General features: G+C 34.2%; 1 protein-coding gene across 11 annotated transcripts in view; it reads left to right on the top strand.

The window, feature by feature from the left end:
- Positions 1–25,876, top strand: part of LOC116166746 (disks large 1 tumor suppressor protein) — a 287,044-nt gene extending 261,168 nt beyond the window's left edge. For 8 of the 11 annotated variants that reach the window (XM_031481842.1, XM_031481838.1, XM_031481843.1 and 5 more), the window contains 12 exons: positions 17,100–17,313; positions 17,360–17,514; positions 17,566–17,815; positions 18,202–18,304; positions 18,446–18,496; positions 18,640–18,681; positions 18,777–18,863; positions 23,530–23,679; positions 23,727–23,899; positions 24,936–25,045; positions 25,096–25,187; positions 25,238–25,876. In XM_031481842.1, the coding sequence (XP_031337702.1) occupies positions 17,100–17,313; positions 17,360–17,514; positions 17,566–17,815; positions 18,202–18,304; positions 18,446–18,496; positions 18,640–18,681; positions 18,777–18,863; positions 23,530–23,679; positions 23,727–23,899; positions 24,936–25,045; positions 25,096–25,187; positions 25,238–25,344 (1,534 nt within the window). In that variant the 3' untranslated portion in view covers positions 25,345–25,876. The remainder of the gene's footprint in view (positions 1–17,099; positions 17,314–17,359; positions 17,515–17,565; positions 17,816–18,201; positions 18,305–18,445; positions 18,497–18,639; positions 18,682–18,776; positions 18,864–23,529; positions 23,680–23,726; positions 23,900–24,935; positions 25,046–25,095; positions 25,188–25,237) is intronic. The other 3 variants (XM_031481839.1, XM_031481840.1, XM_031481841.1) reach the window with 3 other exon arrangements.
- Positions 25,877–26,589: the final 713 nt, after the last annotated feature.

Genomic DNA, 26,589 nt, shown 5'->3' with positions numbered 1-26,589 from the left:
CAAATGCAGGATCCTACGATAGTGACGCCCTAGAAGTTCAATTTTTGGGTTTTCAATTGGGTGTTTCTTCCATTTAAAGTGCTTCTTTGCATCTTTGCTTCTTTTTGCAAATGTTTAAACCGAGGTTTAAACTAAGTATATTTAGATTCTCTATCATTGACTATTCAAAGACTAGGGATTGATCGGTATGATTGTTTGAGTCGATACCGGTATCTGAATCATTGCTTTTATGGCAATACAATTTACAATAATATGTAACTATATGGTGTAGCATCTAAGACCTCTCGAGTATGGGATTATAATCTCTTTCCCAAAAAAAATCTTGGAGCAAAATTGTGCACAATTACTGTCCCTATATTGCTAAAATATTTCTGGTTACCAGTGGTGTGCTGTATTCTGTGGGTTTCAACAGGATGGTGCAACCGCCCACAACGCCCTAATCGGGCGAGAATAGCTATCGAACATATTTTTCATTTTCCAGGAAAGGATCACGACTTGCTACTGCTAGCATCTTCGCCCAAGTTAATGATAATGGAAGAACGTTTGCTACATCAAATACATCACATTTCAGGGGTGACTGTTTCTAACGCTGCTTTCAATTGTCGTTTCGGCCCTACTCTAGACCTGTTATACAACATTTTTTGAATTGCTCCTTAATTCTTCTCTGCAGTATTTGGATATGATTGATTTAACTCAACCCTTTTCGTTATAACAATCCATTATGAACACATGTATTGATTGACAAAATGGGAAAAACACTGTTTTTTCATAACAATGTTCATCTTTATAAGTCGTATACTTTGTCAAAGCATGAACAGTTTTTTTTTAAAGAATCCCCCGAGGAATCCCCAGTATTTGTTTATATTCCCCATTAGAATTTCTACGTGTTTATAGTACATACATCAATTGATATTTGCGTTACATAAAGCGTTTAATAAATAAACATAGTTATCGACAATGTAAATATTTCCCCCGTTCATTTCATCTCTTGTTTTGTATTTAAAAAGCGTGTAGGTAAACATACGATCTAACAAATCCACGTTCGACTATAACGTATACAATATGCTTAGACTAGAAATGAAAAGGTCTCCCATTCGACCTCCCGTATGTCTGAAAATGATATACTGTCAGAGGAAATGAAAGCATTTTCCATTAAACATTTGTTTTTTTGTAAAAATCAAATCAAAGTATAATAAAAGGAAACGAATAACATTCGATGTGATAAATTGGGAAGGGTATATTGGCTATTTAGGAAGTGTCAGCTTGGATTTAAAAAGAAAATTGCAAATAATGGATTTCGAGATAAATTGTTGTTTGTAATTTTTACACCCCAGAATAAATTGAGGTAGATTTTTTACGGGCATATTAAGTGATGACTAACGTTCCTAATCAAGTAAGTAGTCAACTATCTAGTTTATATGCTACAACGAAATATATATATACTACAATCCATACTTATCTTGAATGAACAATTAGCGTTAGGAATTTAATAGTGGTTTTTATGAATCATAATTAGAGTTTTAATAAATATGTATGTAATATGGCTCAAACGTTCTGTGCAGCTACTCACAGTAAAAAAATGTGGAGTGGTGAATGTTTCCAATTGCAAACGAAAGCGCCTACTTTAAGTTTAATTAGTTATGAATCCGAGTGTGCCTTTTTATGACATCTTTATAATCTTAAGTGCCGTCTAAAGAAACTAGGTTTCATCTTGCTTGATCTACGCTTTACTTTAATATATGACACATTCTGATTTATTACTATTCATTACTACTACATGAAAGCTGCAAATTTACGAACGTCCTGTTAATAGTAATTAACCAGTAGGCAGCACCCAGAATTTTTTTCTGAAGATCCTAATGGAAAAATCTTGTGATGGGCCTGTGGGTCACACTAAAACCAGAAGTAGCTTGTATGCATTGGACAACTTTTGTGAGAAAACGTTTAAAATTTTTGTTTCCGCTTTTAATTTGTGTGGCTACCACTTCTCCTTGGCTAATGGGGGCGGTGTTAAATAATGTACAAACTATACAAAGTGACAATTTAATTACAATGTCTCACAAATTAAAATTTTTAACAGCAAATAGTACTTATGGACACTTCTCATTGGAAATGAGATATATTGACCCTTGTATGACAAGTAGGGTGTTTTTGTTAGTTGGGGTAGGTGGCGGTAAGTTCCCTCGTATTTCATTTTAGTTCCTTCGTTCTATTCTAGAAACGGGTTTGAGCATGTTTTGATGTTATCTTTTGTTTATGAGATATAGTATTAATTATAATTTTTTAAATTGTCAAATTTGTTTAAATCAGCCCGAAATAAAAGGTAGCGCTACCCTTTTAATTATTATACCGCAAATTATCTCTAAATGAAGTTTCGTTTTTTCCTTTATTTATTTTCTAATCAATACTAGGTGTGTAGCCCCTGTGAAACAAATTTCCTGCTGTCATTTAATTGGTCTTCCTATTTTATTTCTCTGATATCACATAGCAGACGAATACATTTTCGATTATAAACAACAATGCATGTTGGTGTGTAATTTGTCTTTTAGTAATGTATTGCGATACGTGGTTCTGCGTGCAACTTATTCCCTATGGATGAATTAATTTCAAACGGTTCAGTGGAAATTATTCTTATACGTATAGATCATCATTTGCAACAATGAAGATGAAACAAAGTTCTATTAAACGTAAAATGAAGTTAACCTTTTTCATTTCTCCATCTGTTCATGCCTACTGCCTCGCCTATTGCTTTTGACTCAAACAGTATTGAACTTAATGTTAGCTAATTTACTATTGGGGGCGTTACGTTCTTTTCGACCAAATGTAAATGTAGTATTCTTCGTTTGTAATCCAATAGTTTTGTAACGAAGTTAATTTTTTGTAGTATATTTCTCATTACCTTGGTATTTTCGCTGTTATAGAGATTTATTATTTCACATAGTTCTTTGTTTCGTCGCTCGAGGTCGTGCAGAGTTTTGTATAATTTCGGCGCACGCTCTTCTTTGTAGAAAGGCGACATTCGATCATTACTTGCAGAAGAATTCACGCGATTACAGTTACTCGACAATTTTATCTACCTTTTTCGGAGAATTTTATTGAGTGTAGAGGTTTAGTGAAGTTTTTCCTTTGCTATTTTGCTTTCGACGCTTCGCTGACGCATTTGCGGATGTATTTTACAATTTTTAAGGTCGTTTTTCGGCATGTTAACAAAAATACGCTTTACCTTTTGACTTTAATAGTCATTTTTAGATTTCTTACTTCTGGTTTACACTTTTTTGGAGTTTTTGGAGAACATTACTCGTGTAAATTGCTTCGATTTCATTTTACTTATCTGTGTCGTTGCTGAAGCATATACTACGATTACTTTTGTGTGACTCCGAAGACTCATTTGTATTAATTTAACTACGTTTCATATACTTTATATTAATTCAAATTATTGGTTTAGCGATATTAGCCTACCGTTACAAGTCGATATTTACAATTTTTAGTCATGCTAATTGCTTAGTTACTAGTGCATCGTAAAGGATTTGCCTTGAATATAACGTCGTGTTTATTCTTTCATATTTGATATTGTACGAGCAATCCCTAGCCGAACCAAATTTGACTTTTGCTAGTGTCAGTCATTCAAATTATTGATTCTTTTTGAGTATTAATTATAGTTCAATATCAGATTTTCCTCCATGTCAGACGTTGGCATTGCTATTTAGCAATATTTTATGTGCAGCGCTACCCCTTTTGTTTGTTTGTTTGTTTGTTTGGTTGTGTTGTTCTCTGAAATGTAAAAGTTTAAATTTAACTCAATTTTTAGCAAAAAGAGTATCAACTCGTAGTCAGGGTTAATATCAAAACAGGATTCCGCCGAAAACAACGGAGCTATAATTGTTAAAAAAAAAACAAACAATCAAGAAGGATAGTGAATTGCGCGGCAAATAAATATTGCGGTGTGCGCTAGACACGAAGGTAAATCGTATTCTAAAACCGTAATGAGTACTCAATAATAATCAATAATTCGAATGACTTTCCAGTAGCAAAAGCAAAATTTTGATTGACAACGAATTGTCCGTACATATCGGTGTGACGAACGGGTGGACGGACAGACTCGGGCGCCACCTAGCGTACGGTCTCGCGCATGGCCGCGGCCGGCGATCTGGCAGGTCGGTCTCGGAAGCCTTGGGTGTAAATTCAATCGGATGGGCTCTAGCGGCGAAAAAAAGAACTGAGGTAATAACAAATCTACCATAGAAATAACTTACATCTTAACTAAACGGGTTTACAAAGATAATACTTAGATGGAGTCAGAATATTGAATATAAATTAGAGTAAAAATTGAAGCTTAAATAAATTAAGAAAAATATTCAAGCAGAAAAAAAATAGGTTACAAATTCATTTTAAGAATAAATACATTTCAAGGTCAAAAACTTGAGAATAAGCTTGATGGTAAAAACACAAAACGGATTCAATTTAACTCCTAAATGTCATCCAGTGAAAAGAAGGTTTTTGCAGGAGGGAAAAGAAAAATATACAAGGTGTTCTAGTTAAAAAAAAGTGAAATGCTTTAATATGAAGTTTTTTAACTTTCAACCTACAAGGAAAGCACCCTGTTTATTTATATTTAATTGTGTCATAGTAGATGTAATATTTGTTTGACTTTTACTTTACCCGGTTAGTTAATTTTAACAATAAACGGACGCTTGCTTAAAATGTAGAGAATATTCTGGTATATGCTGGTTTTATAAGATATCCTACAGATTTGCAAGTCGCTTCTGTTTAGAATATTTTAGAATTCGGGTCCGACCAGTTATTTTTAAAAAACTGATCATGCATTACTGAACCTAAAATTTAGGCGCTCCAGAGTTTTTCGAAAATTTACATTTAACTTGTTAATTCTGTTTTGCCGCTTTTCAAATGAAGCACAAGAAAATTACGATGACTCGTATGTGATTCTCGCGAATGTTTTAAATGTAATTAGCGATAACCTTCCAGGTTCTTGTTAGCATTGAGCTTATAATAAATACACATTCTTAATGTATGACAAGGTGCTCTACTCAGTTTTGACTTAAACAAGGGCTCATAATATGAACTGGAACGAAAATATGCGCGGGCGAAGTCTACCTAAATTATACTAGTAATTTTATTTGTAGACTTAAAGGTGTCTTGACCCTGAAATACCCGTAATAACCGAGATTTACTCACCTGTATAAGATATTGACCTTTCTTAACAAAATTAACCATGAACATGTTGGTCACTCTGCCCTACTTTTTTTTTCTCAAATTCACGCTCATAATAGCAATTTGCATGGAAAACTGACTCTAATCGATTAGTAATTATGGCTAACATATTTACGCCTTGCGTTCCGAACATAAGCCACTTTTGTTATAATGAAAATTAAAAGCGTCACACGATACGCAAAGTACACAGACCCGACCCATATTAATTTTCATTATTCATTTTATTAAAACGGGCAATTGAAAAAGTCGATTTCTCGGAGAGATTTGGTATCTTTTATTACCCACAAATAGTATTAAAAATGTAAATAGAAATTATGGCCGTAGCCCATTTACCCACTTCTAAATAGATGCCAAAGTTAGAATAAAGAAAGCTGAACAAAGCGTCCTATTTTGGAAGTCCATTGCGGCGTAGTGGCGAAAATGGTCACTGCTTATTGTTCTTGATTTAATTTAATTGCGGCACCTAATATTTGTTCCACTTATACTATAAAATGTTAAAATAATTGATGCCCAAGTTGGAAATTCTTCTCACGGAAGCCTTCCAGCTAGATTAAAGTGGACGAAAGGTTTCGGAATTTACATGCTTTTATCACCACTTTGAACAAGATTTAAACATGAAATTTGCGCATTGAGAAAACCCCAAGTGTGGTTTCCGGAGGGATGTGACTCACGCTTAGGTACGTTTTTAATTAAAATTTCGCATTTATTGGCTATACTTCACAGTTTAAATTTAAACAATCAATTTACAACAGTAATCAATTGAGTTTATATAAAATGACATGTGTTACCTAACTTTAAAATTAAGTATATTATGTAATAATTAAAAACAGTTTGTATAACTAGCCGTTCCCATACAATTTTATAACCTAATTACTGGAAGGAGTAACAAATTCGTTGCAAAAGGCCAGTGTTGGTGACACAGCGCGGGTGATCGTATGTGTTTACAATGTGTGTGTGACTACTTTTTTTTACTGTAACCATGACGAAAAATAGACAACGTGCCTTACCTCTAAGGGCTACATTCGCTACCTTAAGCCGGAGATTTCGGAGCAAGGAAAAGGACTTCCTTAAAAGGTAATTTATGGTAATTACATTTTCATCTATTTGCGACATCTGGTGAGTTTGGTTTTGTCAATTTTTCGTAGGTGTATACTAGTGTTATATTCCATGCTCGTCCATTATTTTTGCTCTCACTTTTACGCCCCTGGATCTCTACAACACAAAACAATTTTTTTAGTAGTAAATATCATAATATAAAATATTACTTTCCAGTTGTATTGCCTAATAAATCTGCAATACCAATCTAAAACATTAATTTTTTTAACAAATCGACAAAATATAAATGGAGACGAATTTAGACAAATTTTGATGATAAGAAATGTTTGTACCTCAATTTCTTATTACTAATTAAACCGTCCAAGTATATATAGCGCAAATTGAATCGGCTGGTGCATTGAAATTCTAGTTACTAACTTGGTTTCATACAATAATAATTGGATATGTCTTCGAACTTCGTAATTCGAAATTTATTGGAGAACGTCGTTACTGTAGGTATACTCACTATTGTTATCAACTATGTGCTATCAATTACAGCTGTCCAAGTTAATTAAAAGTTAACTGTAAGTTATTTCTGATGTCAACATTGGCACGTGTATGAAGCATTTGTTACGAGGTCTAATGATACTTATCGAAATCCCTGTTTGCTGATAGAATTTTAACTTGGGTTTAGCGTAAATGTCTACAAAAATTCAGAAAGTGTAGGAAATAGCCTGTTTTTGAAGTTGGTTCCGCGACTACCTATAATGATAGGATTTTGTTTTGTGCTGCTTTCACTCAATTCCGCTGCATAAAACGCCAACTAGCCCAGGGTTGGAAAAATTTAAGGGCTTGAGATTTTCCACAGCGGTCGATTCGTTTAGTTTAAGGTACCTATATAATCTTCGGTACCTCGTTGCACTTACCATAGGGTTGAGCGCCACCCGGCTTCTTTGAATACTGTACTTTCTCTATTTTACTAACATGAGGATGATTACGTTTCTTTTTCAAAATTGCATAATCGGTTGAACTACCGAGACCAAAATTAGCGTTACAGACATTTACGCCCTCTCTCAAACTAATCCGGGACAGCCTCGAAATTTCATCTACGCCACCAGACTGATAGAACACCCGCCGCTTATCTCGCACGTGACATTATTTGAAGAAAAACCAATTAATTCTTGTCCGAACACAATTTTTATCAACACCTGACCAGATAACACTTTTAAACTTTTAAAAATTTCGATCAAATGTTCCCTTAGAAAACCGTTTAATTTATCATTCACACTAAATACAACAAATAGAATTAAACGACTAAAAACAATTACCGACTAAATTTACAATAAAAGAAAACTAACATTAAAGTATCAATTCAGCAAATTTTTCCAATTCTATGTCTATTAGAAAATAAATTCCCCAGATCTTATGAAATAAGCTTGAATCATTCCTTTATGTTTTTCTTTGCATTTGTACCATTAAATGCCGTTGTAGGTTAATTGCCTTTGTATTATTTGCAGTTGATTTAATAATTGTTTAATATTATAAATTTGAATTTGCAGGGCCTTGGATAACATTGTGCAATGTTTGTAATTGAGTTAGCAGTTTAGTAAGAGTCGTACTAAGGGGTAGCTTTGTTTATTTGCTACAGATAGGATAAGATCAGCATTAGTCAGGGGTATTTAGAGGTTATTTGTTAGGTAGAGGTTGAAGATTAGTGCAGCACTTATACAAAGGGTGTCCCAACTAAAATTTGCACTTTTTAAAGTTGAATATGCTATAGTGACGTAAATTATAATCATAGTAGGGCATTTTCCAGATCAATTATACTTACCAGAGAAGATAAAGACTGAAACAAACTTTTGAAAAACCAAACAGAACTTTTTTTAGTGTTTGTTTAGTATTCTGTCACTAATTTTCTCGTTCGTAGAGTAGAAGGGTTTGTCGGTGGTTTTCCCGCCCACAGTGAGTGACAAGTTCGTGCCTGAGACACACACTAACAAACATGAACGTAACCATAGCAAAATGTTTTAAGAAATAGATCAACGAACCTTAATTACATTGAATCTTGAACGTAATTGTTTACGAATTTATTAAAAATCTTTCCGATGTAGTCGACACGGTTGCTCTCAAAAATTGACTACTTATTCTAAATTCGATATTGATAGTGGTAGACTGAGGTACAATAAATTGTGAAGGCGTTACACAAATCGATTTCAGCAATTGACGATACGTTATCTCCCCTTTGAGGCTTAGTTTAATAAATGCAAATAAATATTAAGTTATTGCCTCATTTGCATTGGAAATACATCGGAAAACATTTACAGGAGTCTTATATCTCAAGTTAGTTGCTCAGTGCACCCGAATAACGGGTTTCCACACGATTTTACTATGCAACATTTCAATTATTTTATTATAAAGTCTTAAGAAATTGATTTTAAGATCCAATCCAATGATTATTTTGTTTAGCATTTCAGACTATTATACAACAAAACAACTACAGTTACAAGTTAGTATTATATTTAGACAATGGTTCACCTTTTACTTTTACTTTTCAACAGTCACTAAACCCCCCAAAAGCACCTATCCAGCTAGTTCAATTAAACACAGGTACTAACAAAATCTTTTATGCAAAAGGATTGTAATTTTTCCAGGGCACGTTCAGCGCCACTTTAATTTTATTAAATTTGAGAAAACTCAGCAGCTTTGGTTAACTCCACAATTCCACAGAATTGTATTACAAATTTTTATTTACCTAGTATGAAAAGAAAAATTTAACATGAACACTTACCTCCTGGGTAGTAATTTGGGCTTGATAAACACACAGTAGATCATTTACAGACGACACCAATTTATTAGACAAAATCAATGAACAAACTGAACGAAAAATATGCACTTTAGAGCCAAATCTTATTTACCTTAAAGTGTTCACAAACCAAAATATCCGGCCGTAACTGCGATTATATAAATGACATTACACGAAAATCAAGTGATATTATTTCGGGAACTTCACTTCGTTGATTGCACTTAAATTTTGATTTAGACGACACAGGGTCGTTGTAATTTCAGATGTAATAATTGCTCTATGATGGTGGAAACACTCCCTTTAACTGGCACTTGAAGACCTTACAGAAAGGCTTTCTTATGCGATAACTGCTCGATACACACAACACTTCGACTAACTTCTGTTTTCTTTCCTTCCTCCTTCCTTAATTTTCTACACGTCTTCGAATAAGATCTGCGTTTTAAACTTCAGCAATAAATCGTGCTGATCTTCAAATTTTATTAGCTAAACGCATCGAAAAACTTTATCGTAACGACCGGAGATAAACTGTTACAAATACTACACAAATATTTCCAGATGTTCATTATCTTACACAAAATAACTTTACAATTGCAAATCAAAAAATTTAAAAAATGGTTTAGCCGCTTGTGAGCAAGAGGCGAAGAGTGCACTTTCAAATTTGTTGTTTCGAGTTTAATGGCCCTTTTGGACATTTCGTGCTTTAACGAGAATACAAACATGAAATAATTTTTAATTTATCATCGAATGACACCAATACCAAGTCTGCAAGTGGTGCAGTTCCGGAGCCTTAATGACTCAGGCAGACAGACAGACATCAAGAGCGCAAAAGTGCACTGTTTGTTTTTTGAAAGTGAAAGTGCACGTGCACTAGTGTGTTATTTGGACATTTGAGGTACGTAGTGTATGCCCAACTTTACTCTCTAACATATTGGAATAATATGGGGGAAAGAAATCTACCTCCACCTTATCGGCCGAGCCGAAAGGGTTTTTTTTGTGTCGATTTTGACTGACCTATTGCCTATATAAATAAATCTAATTGAAAAAAACCTCTATCAACTAATTACGTATACTTGACAACCTCTAAACAAACCACAAAAGTGCTATCCGGAATTCTTTGAAAATATCCTAAAAGGCTAAAATGCATCAAAGATAAGGATTGATGGTGTATGGTCATGGGCGTACACAGGGAGGGGCAGCTGCCCCCCTCTGGCCTGGCCACAGATTACGTTTTGTTTGTTAAAAAATATCTGTAAGAATTGTCTTTGTTGGCTTCTAATTCAAAACCTTTTCCTTTGAGATTTAAGCAATGAAAGAGGCTATTAGTGTACCGATCCCGAAAATCGCTGTTCCCATGCACATCGGATTACTCGGCACACCGGCACCTGCATAGCTAGGTGCCAGCCCGGCTCGCCTGCCGTCGGGCTGAGCGAAGTTATCGTTCACTAATCCCGCGTTAACACAAACCATTGTGCAGTGGTCAGCCAATGATGTTGCGTCTACCGATTTGCCTAAAATTCTACCGATATACCGAAATGGCCTTTATATCTATCTATCTATTTTCGCCCCGTATTTTTTTTGCATATTTAATACAAAATTAATTGATATAAAAGCGGTAATAACTAATATTTTGAGATATAATAATTTTGAAGACGTTTTTAATAATAACTATTACCTACTAAAAATAAAAATGTATATTATGCGTTTCATTAAACATTTTTTCCGCTAATTTTATTTTTTGCCCCTCCCTAGACCAAAAGCTGCGTACGCCCATGTGTATGGTGTACTCCGAGGTGTACCCTAAAAGGTCGCAAAACCGAAATGCAACTTAAAATGTTTGGGAATAAAACATTTTCCATCATAATGAATCATGCTTGTGAAGATGGAATGAGACCTGTTGCGTTATTCTTTCAACATCCCTAAACTGCCCTTTATTTTTGTTTGTTATGGAACAGCAAAATATATTGGGTTAAATGTAGCATGTATAAATTTGCTAAAATTGTTTTGAATTTAGTTCTTAGTGTAAAAGATTCCGTTAAACGACAGATGTCAATACTACATCAGTGATTAAACTAAATATTTCTTGCCGGTTCGTGTCTAGATCTGCGGTTATTACCTTTTACCTTACTTTGAATAGCAGTATTTTAACATATTTAACATATCCAATTCCGACCGTCTTGCGATTTAGGTATGTTATTTTTATGGCATTTCACCTACTCTCGGGTTTCCCGCTCACTGATGTTGCGTTCGCATCTTAAATAAAGTGTCAGTCAATGTGAATGTAGTGACTTGTATTGATGTTCTAAAAAATTTTAGAATCCCTGCTTCCTGCTATTTGAAATGCATTTAATGTATGTACATTGGCAGCGTAACTGACAGCCTTAGCGACATCGTGTCTACTATAATGGAAGTCGAGATTACAGTTTGAATACTAAATTTCAAAAGAGGAATTTCCGTTTTAAATTCGAATTTTGATTAAATAAGTCTTAATTTACGTAGCTATCTATAATGGAACTTTCTTCGCCATTACCCCATTCTGTGTTACTTTCGAAGTAGGTGTACAGCATTTTTCTGATTAGCTAAGTGATGCCGCAAGGAGCAAGCCTATGTATACATTTTTATTGGCAATTGCGGAGTTATTAAAGATGATATTAGTTTTTTGTTATCAACTGTGAGTGCATTTTTCCATTAAGCAGAAGATACCGTTAAAAGATTAGCAGCACTATGTGTCCTCCATAAATAACCTAACGTTACCCTGTTTACATTTGGGTATATAGTGCCGACTGACGTTTTTTTGCCAAATAGCACTTGATGAATGTTTAGATAAGTAGATAGTAGGTTATCCACTTAATATGTATAATTTACACGTGACGGGTACCTAATGCACATAAACTATTCTATAAATAATATTTATTTCTTAAAGCAAACTTTTACAACTTAGCGACTGTCAAAATTCCCACAAATATTCATCGTGAACATTTGAGCAACCATTCGATCTGATAGGGTATAGCTATGCTATCTCTGCTGAAAGTGAAAAATTAGGGTAGATATAATGGATCTTGCCGGGTGAGCTTTTGCTCAAGTTTGTTTTTTTGTAACGATCTACTTTGAGCATAGTAAAAATCATGGTTGCGGAAAGTATACGTTTTATCTGTTAAAAGATACCTTTTTTAAAATTTTTCTATTATGAAATCTAACAACGTAGACCGAAACTGTATATAATGGATTCTAATTTTAAATACGGCACGAGCACGTGCACGTTGCAATAAGTACTAGCTGTATCTCCACGTTGGTACTTGTACATGAATTAATTTTGGAAGGGTGCTTGAAATGGTGAATGTGGAAAATTATACTTCGATCAGACATTTATTTGATCAATACAATACGATAAAAAGGACTACTTTAATAAATTTGATAGCGTACTACTTTACATTCATGTATGTAGGTATTGTATCTTGGAACTTCTACTCCATTTTCTTCAATTTATAGATGATAAAAAGGCAGTCGAGCGCAAGTTTAAATTTTACTACCGTTATCATTTACCTTGCCCCAATTATTTTGCTTACATCATCCATTATTGATTTTATTAAGAAACAAAAAAGAGAATTTAGATAATACCGTAGTGAGCTGCAGTTACGCTTTCTGTGGGCGTCTTGGTTAGGCATATCGAAACCAGTTGCATTCGTACGTCAATTACACGCTGAGCTCTGAATCGTAATTAATTTCCACAATAGTACAGTGATTGTCATTTGCCTGTCTTTATTTGCATATCGTATATTATGTAACATTTTGGCTATTCTAGCTGAATTAAATATTGAAGATTCCATGCGGCGATTTTGTCAGAACAAATTGTCACATACTTACGAAATCTGCTATGTACAATGTTTATGTGTTTACGAAGAAGCTGATGTCTCCAGGTGTTCGAAAACTATTAGGTAGTTTAAATTAGTTGTGTTCTTGTTCAAAGATTGGATTCCCAGATGCCAACTTTGCCGAGATTAAAATATTCTGCCTCAACGCGTTTTTAGTATGACGTAATGTTAATAATAATAATAATATAATCATATATTTATTTGATCTCTCAGCAATAACAAGAAGAGAGTTTAAAATTTGGTAAAATAAAACTAACTAATTTGTCATTGTCCGTCCAGTGTTCTGTTAATTTAATATGGTATTTCACTAAATAGTTTACGACGAGTTGATTTCATTTAGGTTGGTTTAAAGATCTAATATTCAATAACAGTAAATCGTACTTTTTGGTTTCGGTAATTCCTGTAGGTTCTACTTCTGCTCCTGGACTCGATTTGACTTCAGGTTTTTGTCTCGATCGCGCAGCCTTTGGAGCTGCTGAAAAAACTGACCTATGGTGAATCCGGTCGACTACAGGTTCCTATAGTATCCTCCTCCGACACTCCGCTCTGCAGGTGTTTGTACTGAAAGTTCTGACATCACGAGTAGATGTGTCTGGTCCAGACGTTCCATTTTACCTTTACGAGAACCCTCGTTGAGAGTAACATGAAAAATAAAACCAATTCCTCCCCCCCCCTCCGCACCAACAATTTTACCCCCCTCATTAAAAAAAGTATTACATGAGAGGCATGGGTATGCAAAATCTGGCATAAATTGTTTGTGTCAGAAACTGCTTCTCTGGAAATAATTAATGGAGGTGGCCCCCCCTTCACACACTGTATGTGCATTTCAATTATTTTTAACGTTAAAAGTTTGTTGTAATTTGAGTTGGTTACAAAATTCGTAATTTTATTTAAATAATCACCTTGTATTTTATTTATTTGTTTTTTATTTGTATTTGTTTTACTACGTCTGGAAATGGAAGAAGTTTTGTTATCGCAGCGTAACCGAATTAGATGCAAGATAAAAACACATATGTGCCGTTTGCATATTTTTTTAAATCGTTAATTAGAGCTTGTTTGGAGATCGACCTTAATCGATTTTTGTTTGTTTTGGCGGACGCTGAAACGTAGTCGCTTATGGTTTTGGCGATCGGCAAATTTGCCGTTATTTAAGCGTATTATTGCAAGATAGTTCATCTTGCTAATTGGAAAGTTTATGTAGAAGAAAGTTAGTTGAGTGCAACGAGTATTAGGAGATTTAAATCGTCCTGATAAGAGTGATTTACGGAGAAGTCGTTGTTTCTCAGTACCTGTTAAAGGGAGTTTTTCAATCATCAAAGAGCCAAATTTTACATCTGTAATTACAATGAAAATTTTAGTGCAATCAAAGAAGTGAAATTCCCATGTATCATCAGTTCGTATTTGTTTATGCGTCATTTATTGCCAATCGCAGTACGACCGAAGGTTTTGGACTATTAACACTTACGTAATTAAGACTGTTTAATCAATTTTTTTATCGATCGCTGGTTGCGTGGTATTTGTTTTTCTGGCCCTGGGCGCCTATTTTTCTTTCAGATTATTTAATTTATTCATGCCGAATAAGTTTGTTTCATTTGTAAATAGTTAGGTTTGTGTTTAATCGAGCCCAAATTACGACCTAGATAAGAGTTAATACTAAATTGTTCTATTTCGTATCATGATAATGAAAATTTGTTAATTAATTCTTTGGAATTTTAGATTGTTAAAGCTCCTGCATTTCTCAAATTAATAAAATTTACGTCAAAAATAAATAAATTAAATAATTATATGCATTCTTATATTTACTCACGTCAGTTGTCTAATAATGTATATTTCTTACAAAGCTGACTCCTCTTGTGCCTGTTGTTATGTCATGACGAAGAGATCCTTCTATATTGTTGATTATCATCTAATGGAAACGGATATTCACTTACATGGATGCAGTACCTAATAATAAATAAATAAATAAATATATAATAATGATTAACGGAGAAAGATGTTTGATATTTTTTCAATGGACTAAATAGAGATTACAAAACAGATACAATTTCCTTTGACAAAATCTTTGATACCATATTCACATTTCTTATTCCCTCCAAGATCTTTGCACCCCATTTGTAACATTTGCAGCCACTTCTAAAATTGTCTAAGTTAACGTAAAAAATGGTATTTTCAAAAATTGATAAAAACACGTAACTTTAAATTGATATTTTTTTGAACATGGTCCATCGTTCCTCTAAATGGGGTTGAGTGATATCAAAGATTAAGAAAATCGGATCTCAAAGCCTTCCCTATACATTTATTGTAAATGTATGGGGAATGCTTTGAGATCCGATTTTCTTATTCTTTGATATCACTCAACCCCATTTAGAGGAACAATGGACCATGTTCAAAAACAATAAATGTATGGGGAAGGCTTTGAGATCCGATTTTCTTAATCTTTGATATTTAAATTGATAGATGCTAGAGGATCAAATAAAAGATCAAATTAAAGGTAGGTACTCTTATACTCTACAATTTTAAATGATCCATGATTTTGCCCTATAAGTATTGCCGTTGAAAAACTTAAAAAAGTCGTTGATTTTTGACCACAGGAATTTCTCACGACGTTATAGTCACATTTCCAAACTTCTTGGATTTTTCTCTCTCTTCGTAGAAAAAAAAAAGTTAAGTGCAACCTTTCTACTTTTTTCACCCAAAATTTTTAACTAATTCGACATAATAAATCTTGTGTATCACACGCCCATATATTCGTAATTTGCAGTTCTCGGTCTGCCAATTTACTCGCACTCGCAAGGACTCATTTTGTGGATGTGTGAATACTATTGTTTCGGTGTACTATGATTGAAAATTTTGTGATGCATTTGTGTCTGTCAAAGAAATTGAGGTGTGAGAAAAGCGACTAATTTTACCTTCCAATTAGGTATTGGAATTAAAAGTTGCTATTTTTATGCTGTTTAATACCAAAATAAAGTTAAGGGAAGTAGTTGATATTTTGATTTGCTCTCCCAGAAAATACAGCTTCCCTAATTTATTTTTGAGCGATATAGCTTTAAGATATTTAATTTGACCCAGGTAGGTAATTTGTTTATTCACTCCTTGCTTTTACAATACAACGTTAGACTTAGATTACAGATTATACTGTAGGTAAATTTGCTAAACGATTCAAACCATGTCAAGTGATAAAATATTAGTTGCATTTAAAAATAATCTTGTTCCTAATATGGCACTAAGTACAATCTCTAAAAACCATAGTTATGAATAGTAACTTTGGGGAGGGCATATGCACTAAAGCCATTTTCTATTAAAAAAAAAGTATTCGTGTAAAAGGACCATCAATCATCTTATAGAATCCGTTAATGTCTGAGGAAACGAATCTAAAACCAATTTTCCCCCATACAAAGGGAATGGATTTATTATTATTGTGTGATTCATATCTTGTAGACAGTAGACGTATGTTTCGTGACAATGCAATCCGAATTCATTTAGGGAACAGTTTTTTTTATTATTGCACCTATTCACATGCTGCCAATCGATAGCTACGAAGCAAAATTTACCATGCATCCCAGAAAAATTGTAAGAACGACACCTCATTTTATGTTCATTTAAGTGACTCCATTACGATGCAAAATTAAGCCATTTCTTTGAAATATGAGTCACATAATCTTTTTACGGAACCAGTTCGTTTGGAAATTGTAGGTACAGTGTCGTGTCCGTTACACACGGCCGCGTTCGTAGTTTATCTTAGAGTGGGATCTTTCTATTTGCGGAAATTTATTAGTGCATCAATTATTGATTGAAGTTGTCGTTCAAGTGCAATCGGAGCGCATGCGGCACGTGCGTGCGTGTCTTTGGCAATTCACGACGGATTGTAATTTATAGTTCGAGAAGCGGCTCTGGTTACTTTGAAACGTGAAACGTAACGTAGGTCAGGATGATCGTTATCAGTAAAATTTGTTTTATCTTTACAGTCGAATAGTAACGTGATCGCTGTAAAGGTATAAAATTGTGATGAAAATTTCAGCGAGAGCGCTTTGTAGGTAGAGTCTTTTGATTCCCATAAAACGCAATGAGCTTTTAACACTTTGATCTCTGATTCTGCTTATATTTACAATTTAAATTCTTGTTCTTGTATGTCGTTCCTAATGTGCTTTTACTTCTTCCAGAGACGTAAGAACTATCATCCTGCAAAAGGGCAATCAAGGGCTCGGTTTTAATATTGTCGGAGGAGAAGATGGAGAAGGAATATTCGTTTCGTTTATCCTAGCGGGAGGAGCGGCGGATGTCAGCGGAGAACTGAGAAGAGGAGATCAAATTCTTAGTGTTAATGGCGTAAACTTGCGTAATGCAACGCACGAGGAAGCGGCGGCCGCGCTTAAGGTTTTATTTGCTTAATTTTTTCTCTCTTTGAGTTTCGCGTTTAAAGGGTACTAATCAAGTTGCAACAATAGTGGCGCAATACAGGCCGGAGGAGTATAACCGTTTCGAGGCAAAAATCCATGACCTAAAACAACAAATGTCGAATCAAGCGATGACGGGAACTCTCTTAAGGACGTCGCAGAAACGGTCACTTTTCGTTAGGTATGTCCTAGAGGTGTCGAGTGGTTTATACTAATATTTAGACAATTCTAGAGCATTATTTGATTATGATCCGACAAAGGATGATGGTTTACCTAGTAGAGGGTTAGCGTTTCAGTACGGAGATATTTTACATGTTACAAACGCTAGCGACGACGAATGGTGGCAAGCAAGGCGGGTACTTAACAATGGTGATGAGCAAGGAATGGGTATTGTTCCATCAAAGAGGAGATGGGAAAGAAAACAGCGCGCTAGAGATAGATCTGTGAAATTTCAGGGACACATGCCGAGTGCGGTTGAAAAGGTAAACAAGGGAGCAAAAATTTTTTCATTTAAGTGTTAATGTAAACATTTCTATGTTAAAGAGTCCTCACTTTAATTTGCACTCCCTTAGGAAACAAAGTTGCATACCCTAAAATAACTTGCCCCATTATTATCTATATAGAAATGAAAATCAACTTACCCAGCTTTTACGCTATCGTTTCCCTTGAACATGCGACGACTGTGCCGTACTAATTACTCTTATAGCAGAGGCGACACTTAAAAAGCTTTTGATATGGCTCATCATTTTAATAGTTCGCCCCGGCCTTTTACCCTTACCCTTTCTAGCTTCCAGAAATTCATGACATCTTTTCATTAGCATTTCTCATTACTTTACTTGTTGCCTATTATTTGTACGTTTCTTTTCAGCAATCAACATTAGATAGGAAGAAGAAAAACTTTTCATTTAGTCGAAAGTTTCCCTTCATGAAAAGCAAAGATGACAAATCCGAAGATGGATCTGACCAGGAACGTAAGTTTCATAACCATCCGTAATTTGATCCAAAATAATTTCATTTATTATTATACTCTTAAGTTGGTTTAATTTGCTAACACACAGCTACTTATTTACTTTAACAATTAGCGTATATTATTTTTTGTTTTTAAACTACAGACTATTCGCGATCTACTACTCCTATTGCCGATAAAGATAGTGAACCTACTCGTAAGTACTAACACACTTCGTATTTTTCTTTTCTTATACTCTTTCTTTACTTTCATTTCATTGTGCACTATTGAACTTTTGGTTATGTTGAAAGCCATTAAAATTTTTTTGATAATATGTATTAATTCAAATATTTTTTATAGCGTTCATGCTGTGCTACACGCAAGATGACGCAACTACAGAAGGTACAGTATTCTTTTTGTTTTATTACGACTTGCGTGTTGGTTTTGGTTTACTATATAAATTTTGTTTTGGCTTCTTTCTGTGTTTCATAGTACAGGTGAAATATTATATCGAGTTGAACTGCCATACATGGAAGAAATCACATTAATATATCTGGAGAATAATGATAATTATGACGACTATAGTAAGTGTGATTGTTGTGACTGCATGGCGGTGAGCAACGGCCCCTTGCATTGACTCCCAAATTTTCTGTTCTTTAACTGAAAATATTAAATCCACGATGAAAAACTTGTATTAAACAATGAGAGAACGCTGTTTAACGATTTTATAATAATTTCCCTAAATCTTGATTTCTTATAATTAAACCTTAATTACCTTTATTATCTTTAAACAAATATGGCGATTACATGAACTGCATTTATTTGAACTTAAATTTATCTGTTTCCTTGTTATGCTCACCTGCCTGGTTTTGATAAAATATGAATGTAGTTCAGAAATTTGAAGTTTTTTGACTTTTGTATGCTACATACATCAATGCAGAAAAAACTTCAAATTTCATGATTGAAAGATTTTAAAGGCTTGCTGTAATGATATTTATCAAGCTGCCTATAGGAATTTTTGCGCAGAAAGTAGAGGAGGGTGGAGTTGATCATTTAAGTATATTATGTATTAACGAGCGACAAAAAGCGAGCTTATGATGTTGGGATTCTGTACGTCCGTCCGTCGTGGACACGATAACTCACTAACGGTTTCGACTTTTCCCATTCTGTTTTTAGCAATAGGTAGACCAAGGGACTAATTAATTGATTAAATTTTGGTCAAGTTCGTCAACCAGCAGTGACTTTGTCGCTCGTTGTCTATCTTGGTGCAGTTTATTAGTATTTATTTTATAAAATTTCTCAGAACACATCTAAATCTCGGCACAACAAAAAAATCAAACTCGACTTCAAATTTCAAATTCTAAGGCAAATAATGGCCGCGATCAAATTCCTTAAATTCCAAAAGAATTATTTACACAAATTTTGAAGTCATCTGAAATAAACTTTGAGTACGGATCAACAACATTAATTCTAATTAAAGATGAGACATTTATCTGGTTCGTTAAAGGGTTCGAATAAACACACGATTTACATGATTTCAGATAACAAAATTTATTTTAAACACACAAAATGGACTACAAGAAAGTCTGTTTACACATTCCGCGTAAACGTTCTGTTACAATGAAACATATAATGAAATCTACTACTAAAATCCCAAAAATCCGGGCACACAAACCACTAATTGCCACAGAAAAACGCACTTAACAAAACGTATAGCACTAACTTGTTGTTCTTTAACTTATCTTCTGATCAGGTCGCAGGAAGTAGTAATTTTACTCAATTTCAATTTATCTGGTTGGACAACCACGACAGATGTCCGGTAACAGTAGACGACAACTTCAATGAAAAAGTGCTACACCCAAACTTTACGTACGTCTTCTCAAAACTTTCACTTGAAGTCTGCTGGTTTCCTGATTATTACATAATTGTACTTGACAAAAAATATGAAACTTAACGCAGGACGCACGTCTTCTAAGCTTGAAAACTAACAGCAACTCCGTCTCGGTATTCGCAAAAGGTCCTGTTTCTTATGCCAACTCCAGTATTTAACATGTCTGCTAACACAAATTTACGCGGAATTCTCTTATCTCAGATAAACAATTTTCTATTAAAAAAAACGCAGTTTTAGTCCATTACAATGCATTGTTAAAGCTAATAAATTACATCAACCTTTTATAAAAATAATCAAAGTGCTCATAAATTAAATTATAAATGTCACGATTTAACAGAGCAAAATTGATAATGAAAATAACCGATAAATTGCCCTACATTTAACAATTCTAAGAAATAATCTTTTACAACCACATTCTCCATTTAACCAATTCTCTATCTTTAATAATAAACTTACCTATACAATCCTACGTGATCTAGAACACACTGTATACTGTCAACATTTCGGAATAAATATCAAAGTATGTATTTCACGGACACTGTCATCCCGGTAACTGACATCCTGGCGGTCAACCATCCTCTGTGACTATTTTGTACTTCCCGGCGTTGGTCACCTCGGCGATTTAAACCTGGTGATGCGAGATCCTGGCACCACAAGGGGACTATTATTCAATCCCGTTAAACGTATAGTATATTCTACACTGAACCCTTTGCAATTGGATCACTTAATATTCATGGAAATCAATTCTTCTTTAGCGTTTTATGTACCCATGATTTTTCTTAAATAGGTAAACAGATAAGAATTACACTACCAAAGTGAACATTTTTTGAATTGGGCGTTTTGAGGCCCGTTCCGTAAAATAAAAATTTTGTTCATCCAGAGAGACTGCGGATTCCGACATGCGACTTAAGGCTAGGCGAGTATTTACCACTTTACCTATTAGTGGTCATTTTTTAATACAACCATATTGATACATTAGTTTTCTCACCTGAAAAATGATTGAATGAGAATTTCCCTGTAATTAAAGAATAAATTTATATTGAAAGATACAATATCCATGTTTGACTACTTTCGTTTTCAAGACACTAATGGCAGTGTGCACCGACAAATTAAGCCCAGTTTAGCTTAAATATAGCCTCTAATCCCTGGCAAGATTTATAATTTCTCGGCCCCTACAGCCATAAACCATTGCATGTAAACCATCACGTATTTTGCGGTCTCAAAATTCAGAATGTACTTCGAATATCTCGAAAGAACTGATTCAAAGGCGAGCTACGAAAATTGCAGGATCTTTACAAAAAAATTGAATGGAGAATTACAATTATTAGTAGGGAAGGGCCTCACGCACGTGTAACACTTTCTAGCTGCAAAATGGCTAATTTAAATAACTCTATGCCAAATATATTATTATACAGGGTGTCCCTAAAAGGTCTGTACAACGAACTACCAGGGGTTCTTGGTATCAAAATAGGATGATTTAACCCAACTTACCTCTATCCAAAAGTGCCTCGGTAAGGCGCTATCTACCGCCAAAGATTTAAAAAAAAATCGTTATTTTTATTTTATCGGAAAATGGTTTTGCCGATTAAAATGAAATTCGGGATGTGAATGTCTAATGTAAAAAGGGTCTTTATGATATCATCGTTTTGATTGTAGTTGCTATGTAGGTGGTAAAATACTGACCATCCACATCTGAAGAGGTCTAAAACTTTTTAACTACTATTTTGACGGTTCTGAATTTTTAGACACTGATAGACAGTTTACTTGCAAGCATTTTTTGTCTCTTGATGAATATCGCTATCTGTGATGGTTTACGAAAAAAAAAAATTTAGGCATGATGAATGGCATGCACCATACATGCGATTGTTCCTCAAAAACCATAAGTGCAAGCAAGAAGTAGGCTATGACGATTTGGAAACCTGTGAGTATACTCCCTAACGCATTGGCGACCATTTCCACGACTGTATCCAAACACTAATAGCATATCAGTTAACTTTGCGTTACTGTATTGAAAGGCCATATTACAATTTTAACAATGAAATTTTAAGTCTTCAAACAAAACGTGAATTGTTCAAGTTTAAGAAACAACAAACAAACGTTACGCCACTCTAAGGTTTCACAGCCATCTTCTGATTTTTTGAGGAACAATCGCATGTATGGTGCATGCCATTCATCATGCCTAAATTTTTTTTTCGTAAACCATCACAGATAGCGATATTCATCAAGAGACAAAAAATGCTTGCAAGTAAACTGTCTATCAGTGTCTAAAAATTCAGAACCGTCAAAATAGTAGTTAAAAAGTTTTAGACCTCTTCAGATGTGGATGGTCAGTATTTTACCACCTAAGCAACTACAATCAAAACGATGATATCACAAAGACCCTTTTTACATTAGATATTCACATCCCGAATTTCATTTTAATCGGCAAAACCATTTTCCGATAAAATAAAAATAACGATTTTTTTTTTAATCTTTGGCGGTAGATAGCGCCATACCGAGGCACTTTTGGATAGAGGTAAGTTGGGTTAAATCGTCCTATTTTGATACCAAGAACCCCTGGTAGCGCGTTGTACATACCTTTTAGGGACACCCTGTATAAATTATGTAATAAAATATTCGCATGGTGTTCGCGGGTATAATTTTCTCTTACCAAAACTTTGCGTCCGGAATTGTACTGCGTAAGCCGTAAGTCCTAAATTAGCTTCTAGTGTGGTTCAAAATTTTTGCAATAGCAATGGACTTCTGTGTCCATCTTAAATTTGCTATTCCCGTTTTATGTTAGCGTTGGGAAGGGCTAAACTAACTTGCCATTTTTTGTTGCAGTTTAGTTTGCCTTTGTAGATTTTATTGCGCAATTTCTTTTCCTTTGGTGAAACCACAGATTTGCTATAAATATTCATTACTTAACAGCCTTTACTTTCTTTTTATATAAATTTATCGCCATATTATAGTTACTTGTAGAATATCACTTTCTGGCCAGAGCAACTTTGCATAGCTTAAGCATAATAATAAGTCAGCTCTGCATTAACATAATACTTAGAGATCTTTCAGTTTAAGTAAGTAGTATGTTTATGTTCAATGTTTCTTTTTATTTGCAGATTTGCAATTTTTACTTTTGTGTTTAACTAATATCCTATTCCAGCTTCTTACTTAGAGGTTTGCAGTTTTCTGTATGCGTATATAAATAGTTTTGTTATTGTTAAAGAACTGGGATAATTACGTTCAAGTATGCCTTGTAGAAATTAGCGGTAGTCTTGCAACGGAACGAGATACTATTTATCAATTTTTCCTTTACATAATAAAGCCAGTTTACTGCGAATATTGGAAATGTACTTTATAAATAAAATTTTTCTTCTCAGGTAATGAAGAAAGTGTATTATCATATGAACCAGTTCAACAAATGCAGATTAGTTATACTCGACCTGTTATCATTTTGGGACCTTTAAAAGATCGCATCAATGATGACTTAATATCGGAATTCCCTGACAAATTTGGGAGCTGCGTTCCTCGTACGTATTGCTAACTTTAAAAAGCTTATTCTAATTGTATTACTTAGATACCACGAGACCTAAACGTGAATATGAAGTTGATGCGAGAGATTATCACTTTGTTGCCTCTAGGGAACAAATGGAAAAAGATATTCAAAATCATCTGTTTATTGAAGCGGGCCAATATAATGATAATTTATATGGCACCTCAGTAGCTTCGGTGCGGGAGGTTGCTGAAAAGGTAAGAATTTTGTTTATTCATCTCTTTCTTTCCTATTCAGACAAAATAATTCTTTTATTCTCTATAAAGTGGACAATATTTGTGTGATATATTGGTTTCCAATGTTCTCATTCTGCATTCTGTAATCTGGACTTACTCGGTTCAACTCACGACCTTGGCTAGCGTCTATGTAATCGTTTTTTTCCAACAAACGCGTCAAATAAGCCAATTTCGAAAAAGAATTCAAATCACGTTTTACAACATTTAATTGCAAGTATTAACAAAGATTTCGTAGAATTATAATAAAAACAAAAGAGCTTTGGTTGTAACCAGTGTTGGTGTAGAATGTGTAAAAATTTCCTTCATAAACTTTTACCGATACAGTTGACTGAGTGAACACAGTAAATTTTTTTATTTGTTACTCAGTTGTAAACGTTGATTAACAAGACAAAACGCAAACGGGTAAACGTCATGTTTAAACGCTACTGACTTGTAAAACTGACAGCAGACCTGTAAAAATTTTACAAGTTAGTAATCTAGTAATTTCATTGGCCAGAATTAATGCGAAGTCTCTGTTACATGGATAACATGATATTTTAGACATTTCTTCAAGATTAATTTAAGAACTAATTATTTACGTTTACAAATGAGTAACAAATAAAATATTGTACATTATACGCCAGGTAATAGTTTTTACTGGCTCTAGGAGGTGACAAGCTCGCCTAAAGGCTCGCTAGTCAAATTCTCCTATCGCCAGTAAAAACTCACTTACCTGGCTAATAATGTAAAATACTATTACGATTCTACAAGACGTGAATTGAACAGCAGTCTATTGAAAATAACATCTTTTGTAAACTGATAACACTTTTTAACGTAATTAAATTTGAATTTATATAACAAAGTTTTTCACTGTGATATTTACTTTATTATAGAGTCATTGTCATCCCGTCTTTTCGCCCGTCATTTTAACAATTCACATAAATAATCTTGTTTGTCTCAACAGTACCTTTAAAAAAATTTAATTTATCTTGTTTATAGATTTAATTGATATTTTTAGGGAAAACATTGTATTCTGGATGTAAGTGGAAATGCTATTAAGAGACTACAAGTAGCACAACTTCATCCAATCGCAGTCTTCATCAAACCAAAATCGGTCGAGTCAATACTGTACGTATACATTGTTAGTGTGAGTGTTTTGCATTTGCTTTTAAATATAGGGAAATGAATAAACGAATGACGGAGGAGCAAGCAAAGAAGACTTACGAGCGCGCTTTAAAAATGGAACAAGAATTTTGCGAATATTTTACAGGTATGTACGTCATAACGTGGTGCATTTTTAATTTACCAGTGCTCCTGTAGCCGTTGTCCAAGGTGATACTCCTGAAGATATTTATAAAGAAGTAAAACAAGTAATTCGAGAACAATCTGGTCCAAGCATCTGGGTACCGGCTAAAGATCAACTGTGACGTTCAGCCCTGCCGGCATGGACATTTCCTCCACGCTCACTGTTGCACTGAACTTGAATAGATGTTAACCAGGATCCGATATTTAACTACGACGGTGCCTCCTAACGTGTGCTTGTGACCAGCTCAGTTATTTGTTGATTGACCTATAGTGGCCCCAAATAATCTCATTAGTGTCTGGTGATATTTCATAGCGTTACCGTGACGGCTTCTGTAAATGTGAAAATACCCTTGGGCTCTTCAAAGTAAAAGTCCGGTTTGGTCGCACTTGTGTTGTTTGTGAGATTATTCAAAAATTTTAGATCCACATGAAAACTCCTTTATACAATAGCAAATTGTTAATTGATGAATTTAGTAGATTTATTGATGTTTCTTTGTAGCGTAGATCACTTAATCCCTGCCAATAATTTGTAACAATTGTAAATACATATTAAGGATCTATGTGTAGTGTAAAACAAACAAATCTGTTATTGTTATTCAAAGATCAAGTTGTGACCTAACTTATTTGCGTTAATAAAAGAATTTTAATATGAAATCCTTCGTCTCTTATTAGCAATATATGCCTCATCATCTTCATTCGACTAGCAACATCAGTTGGGAGATGAATTGTAGAAAGAGGTAAGTGGAATGGTAGTTCACGTATTTTTGTTTAGACCATGGTTTTTTTCCTTGTGACTAGCAATTTCTGAGATTGAGTTTTTAATTTAATTTAATTGTACCAAGAAAATTCACATACTAGTATCTTGAAAATTCTATAGGTTTTGAATTGTACACGCCAAAATCTGATTTTTCTTACAACCATTTCAATCATTTGTAAATGTATTTATTTTTCTTTTAATTAAATTTAAATTTTGATTCCGCTAATTATATTTTTTAATTTTCATGCCATTTGTTCCGACCGAAGTTCGTTCGTCGTAGTTTTTCAGCTTTGAAGTGTGAAGTGTGTAATTTGCTGTCTTGCATTACTTAATCTCCCTAAATTACACTCGATCTTGATTTTAAATCATAGTCTAGCAACCTTGTTGCCTCAAAAGGGGATAGGTACCTTGCGTCAAATCCGGTAGTTCCGATTTTTTGCTGATTTGTCTAGGATGTTGGCCCAATGAATAATCCACATTTGCGACCTCGAGCGCCGAACGCAAGTTTATAAAAAATCGTGAAATTTTCGACTTTTTCAGATTTTAACGATTTTAACCATAAAAGGACAAAATACTCAAATGAAGAATTGCGGCGAGAGTTCTTCACATA

The sequence above is a fragment of the Photinus pyralis genome, unplaced genomic scaffold, assembly GCF_008802855.1.
Source record: "Photinus pyralis isolate 1611_PpyrPB1 unplaced genomic scaffold, Ppyr1.3 Ppyr1.4_LG3b, whole genome shotgun sequence".
Classification (NCBI taxonomy): domain Eukaryota; kingdom Metazoa; phylum Arthropoda; class Insecta; order Coleoptera; family Lampyridae; genus Photinus; species Photinus pyralis.
The sequence above is the reverse complement of the archived record's forward strand: the minus strand, read 5'-3'. Positions and strand labels throughout refer to the sequence as shown.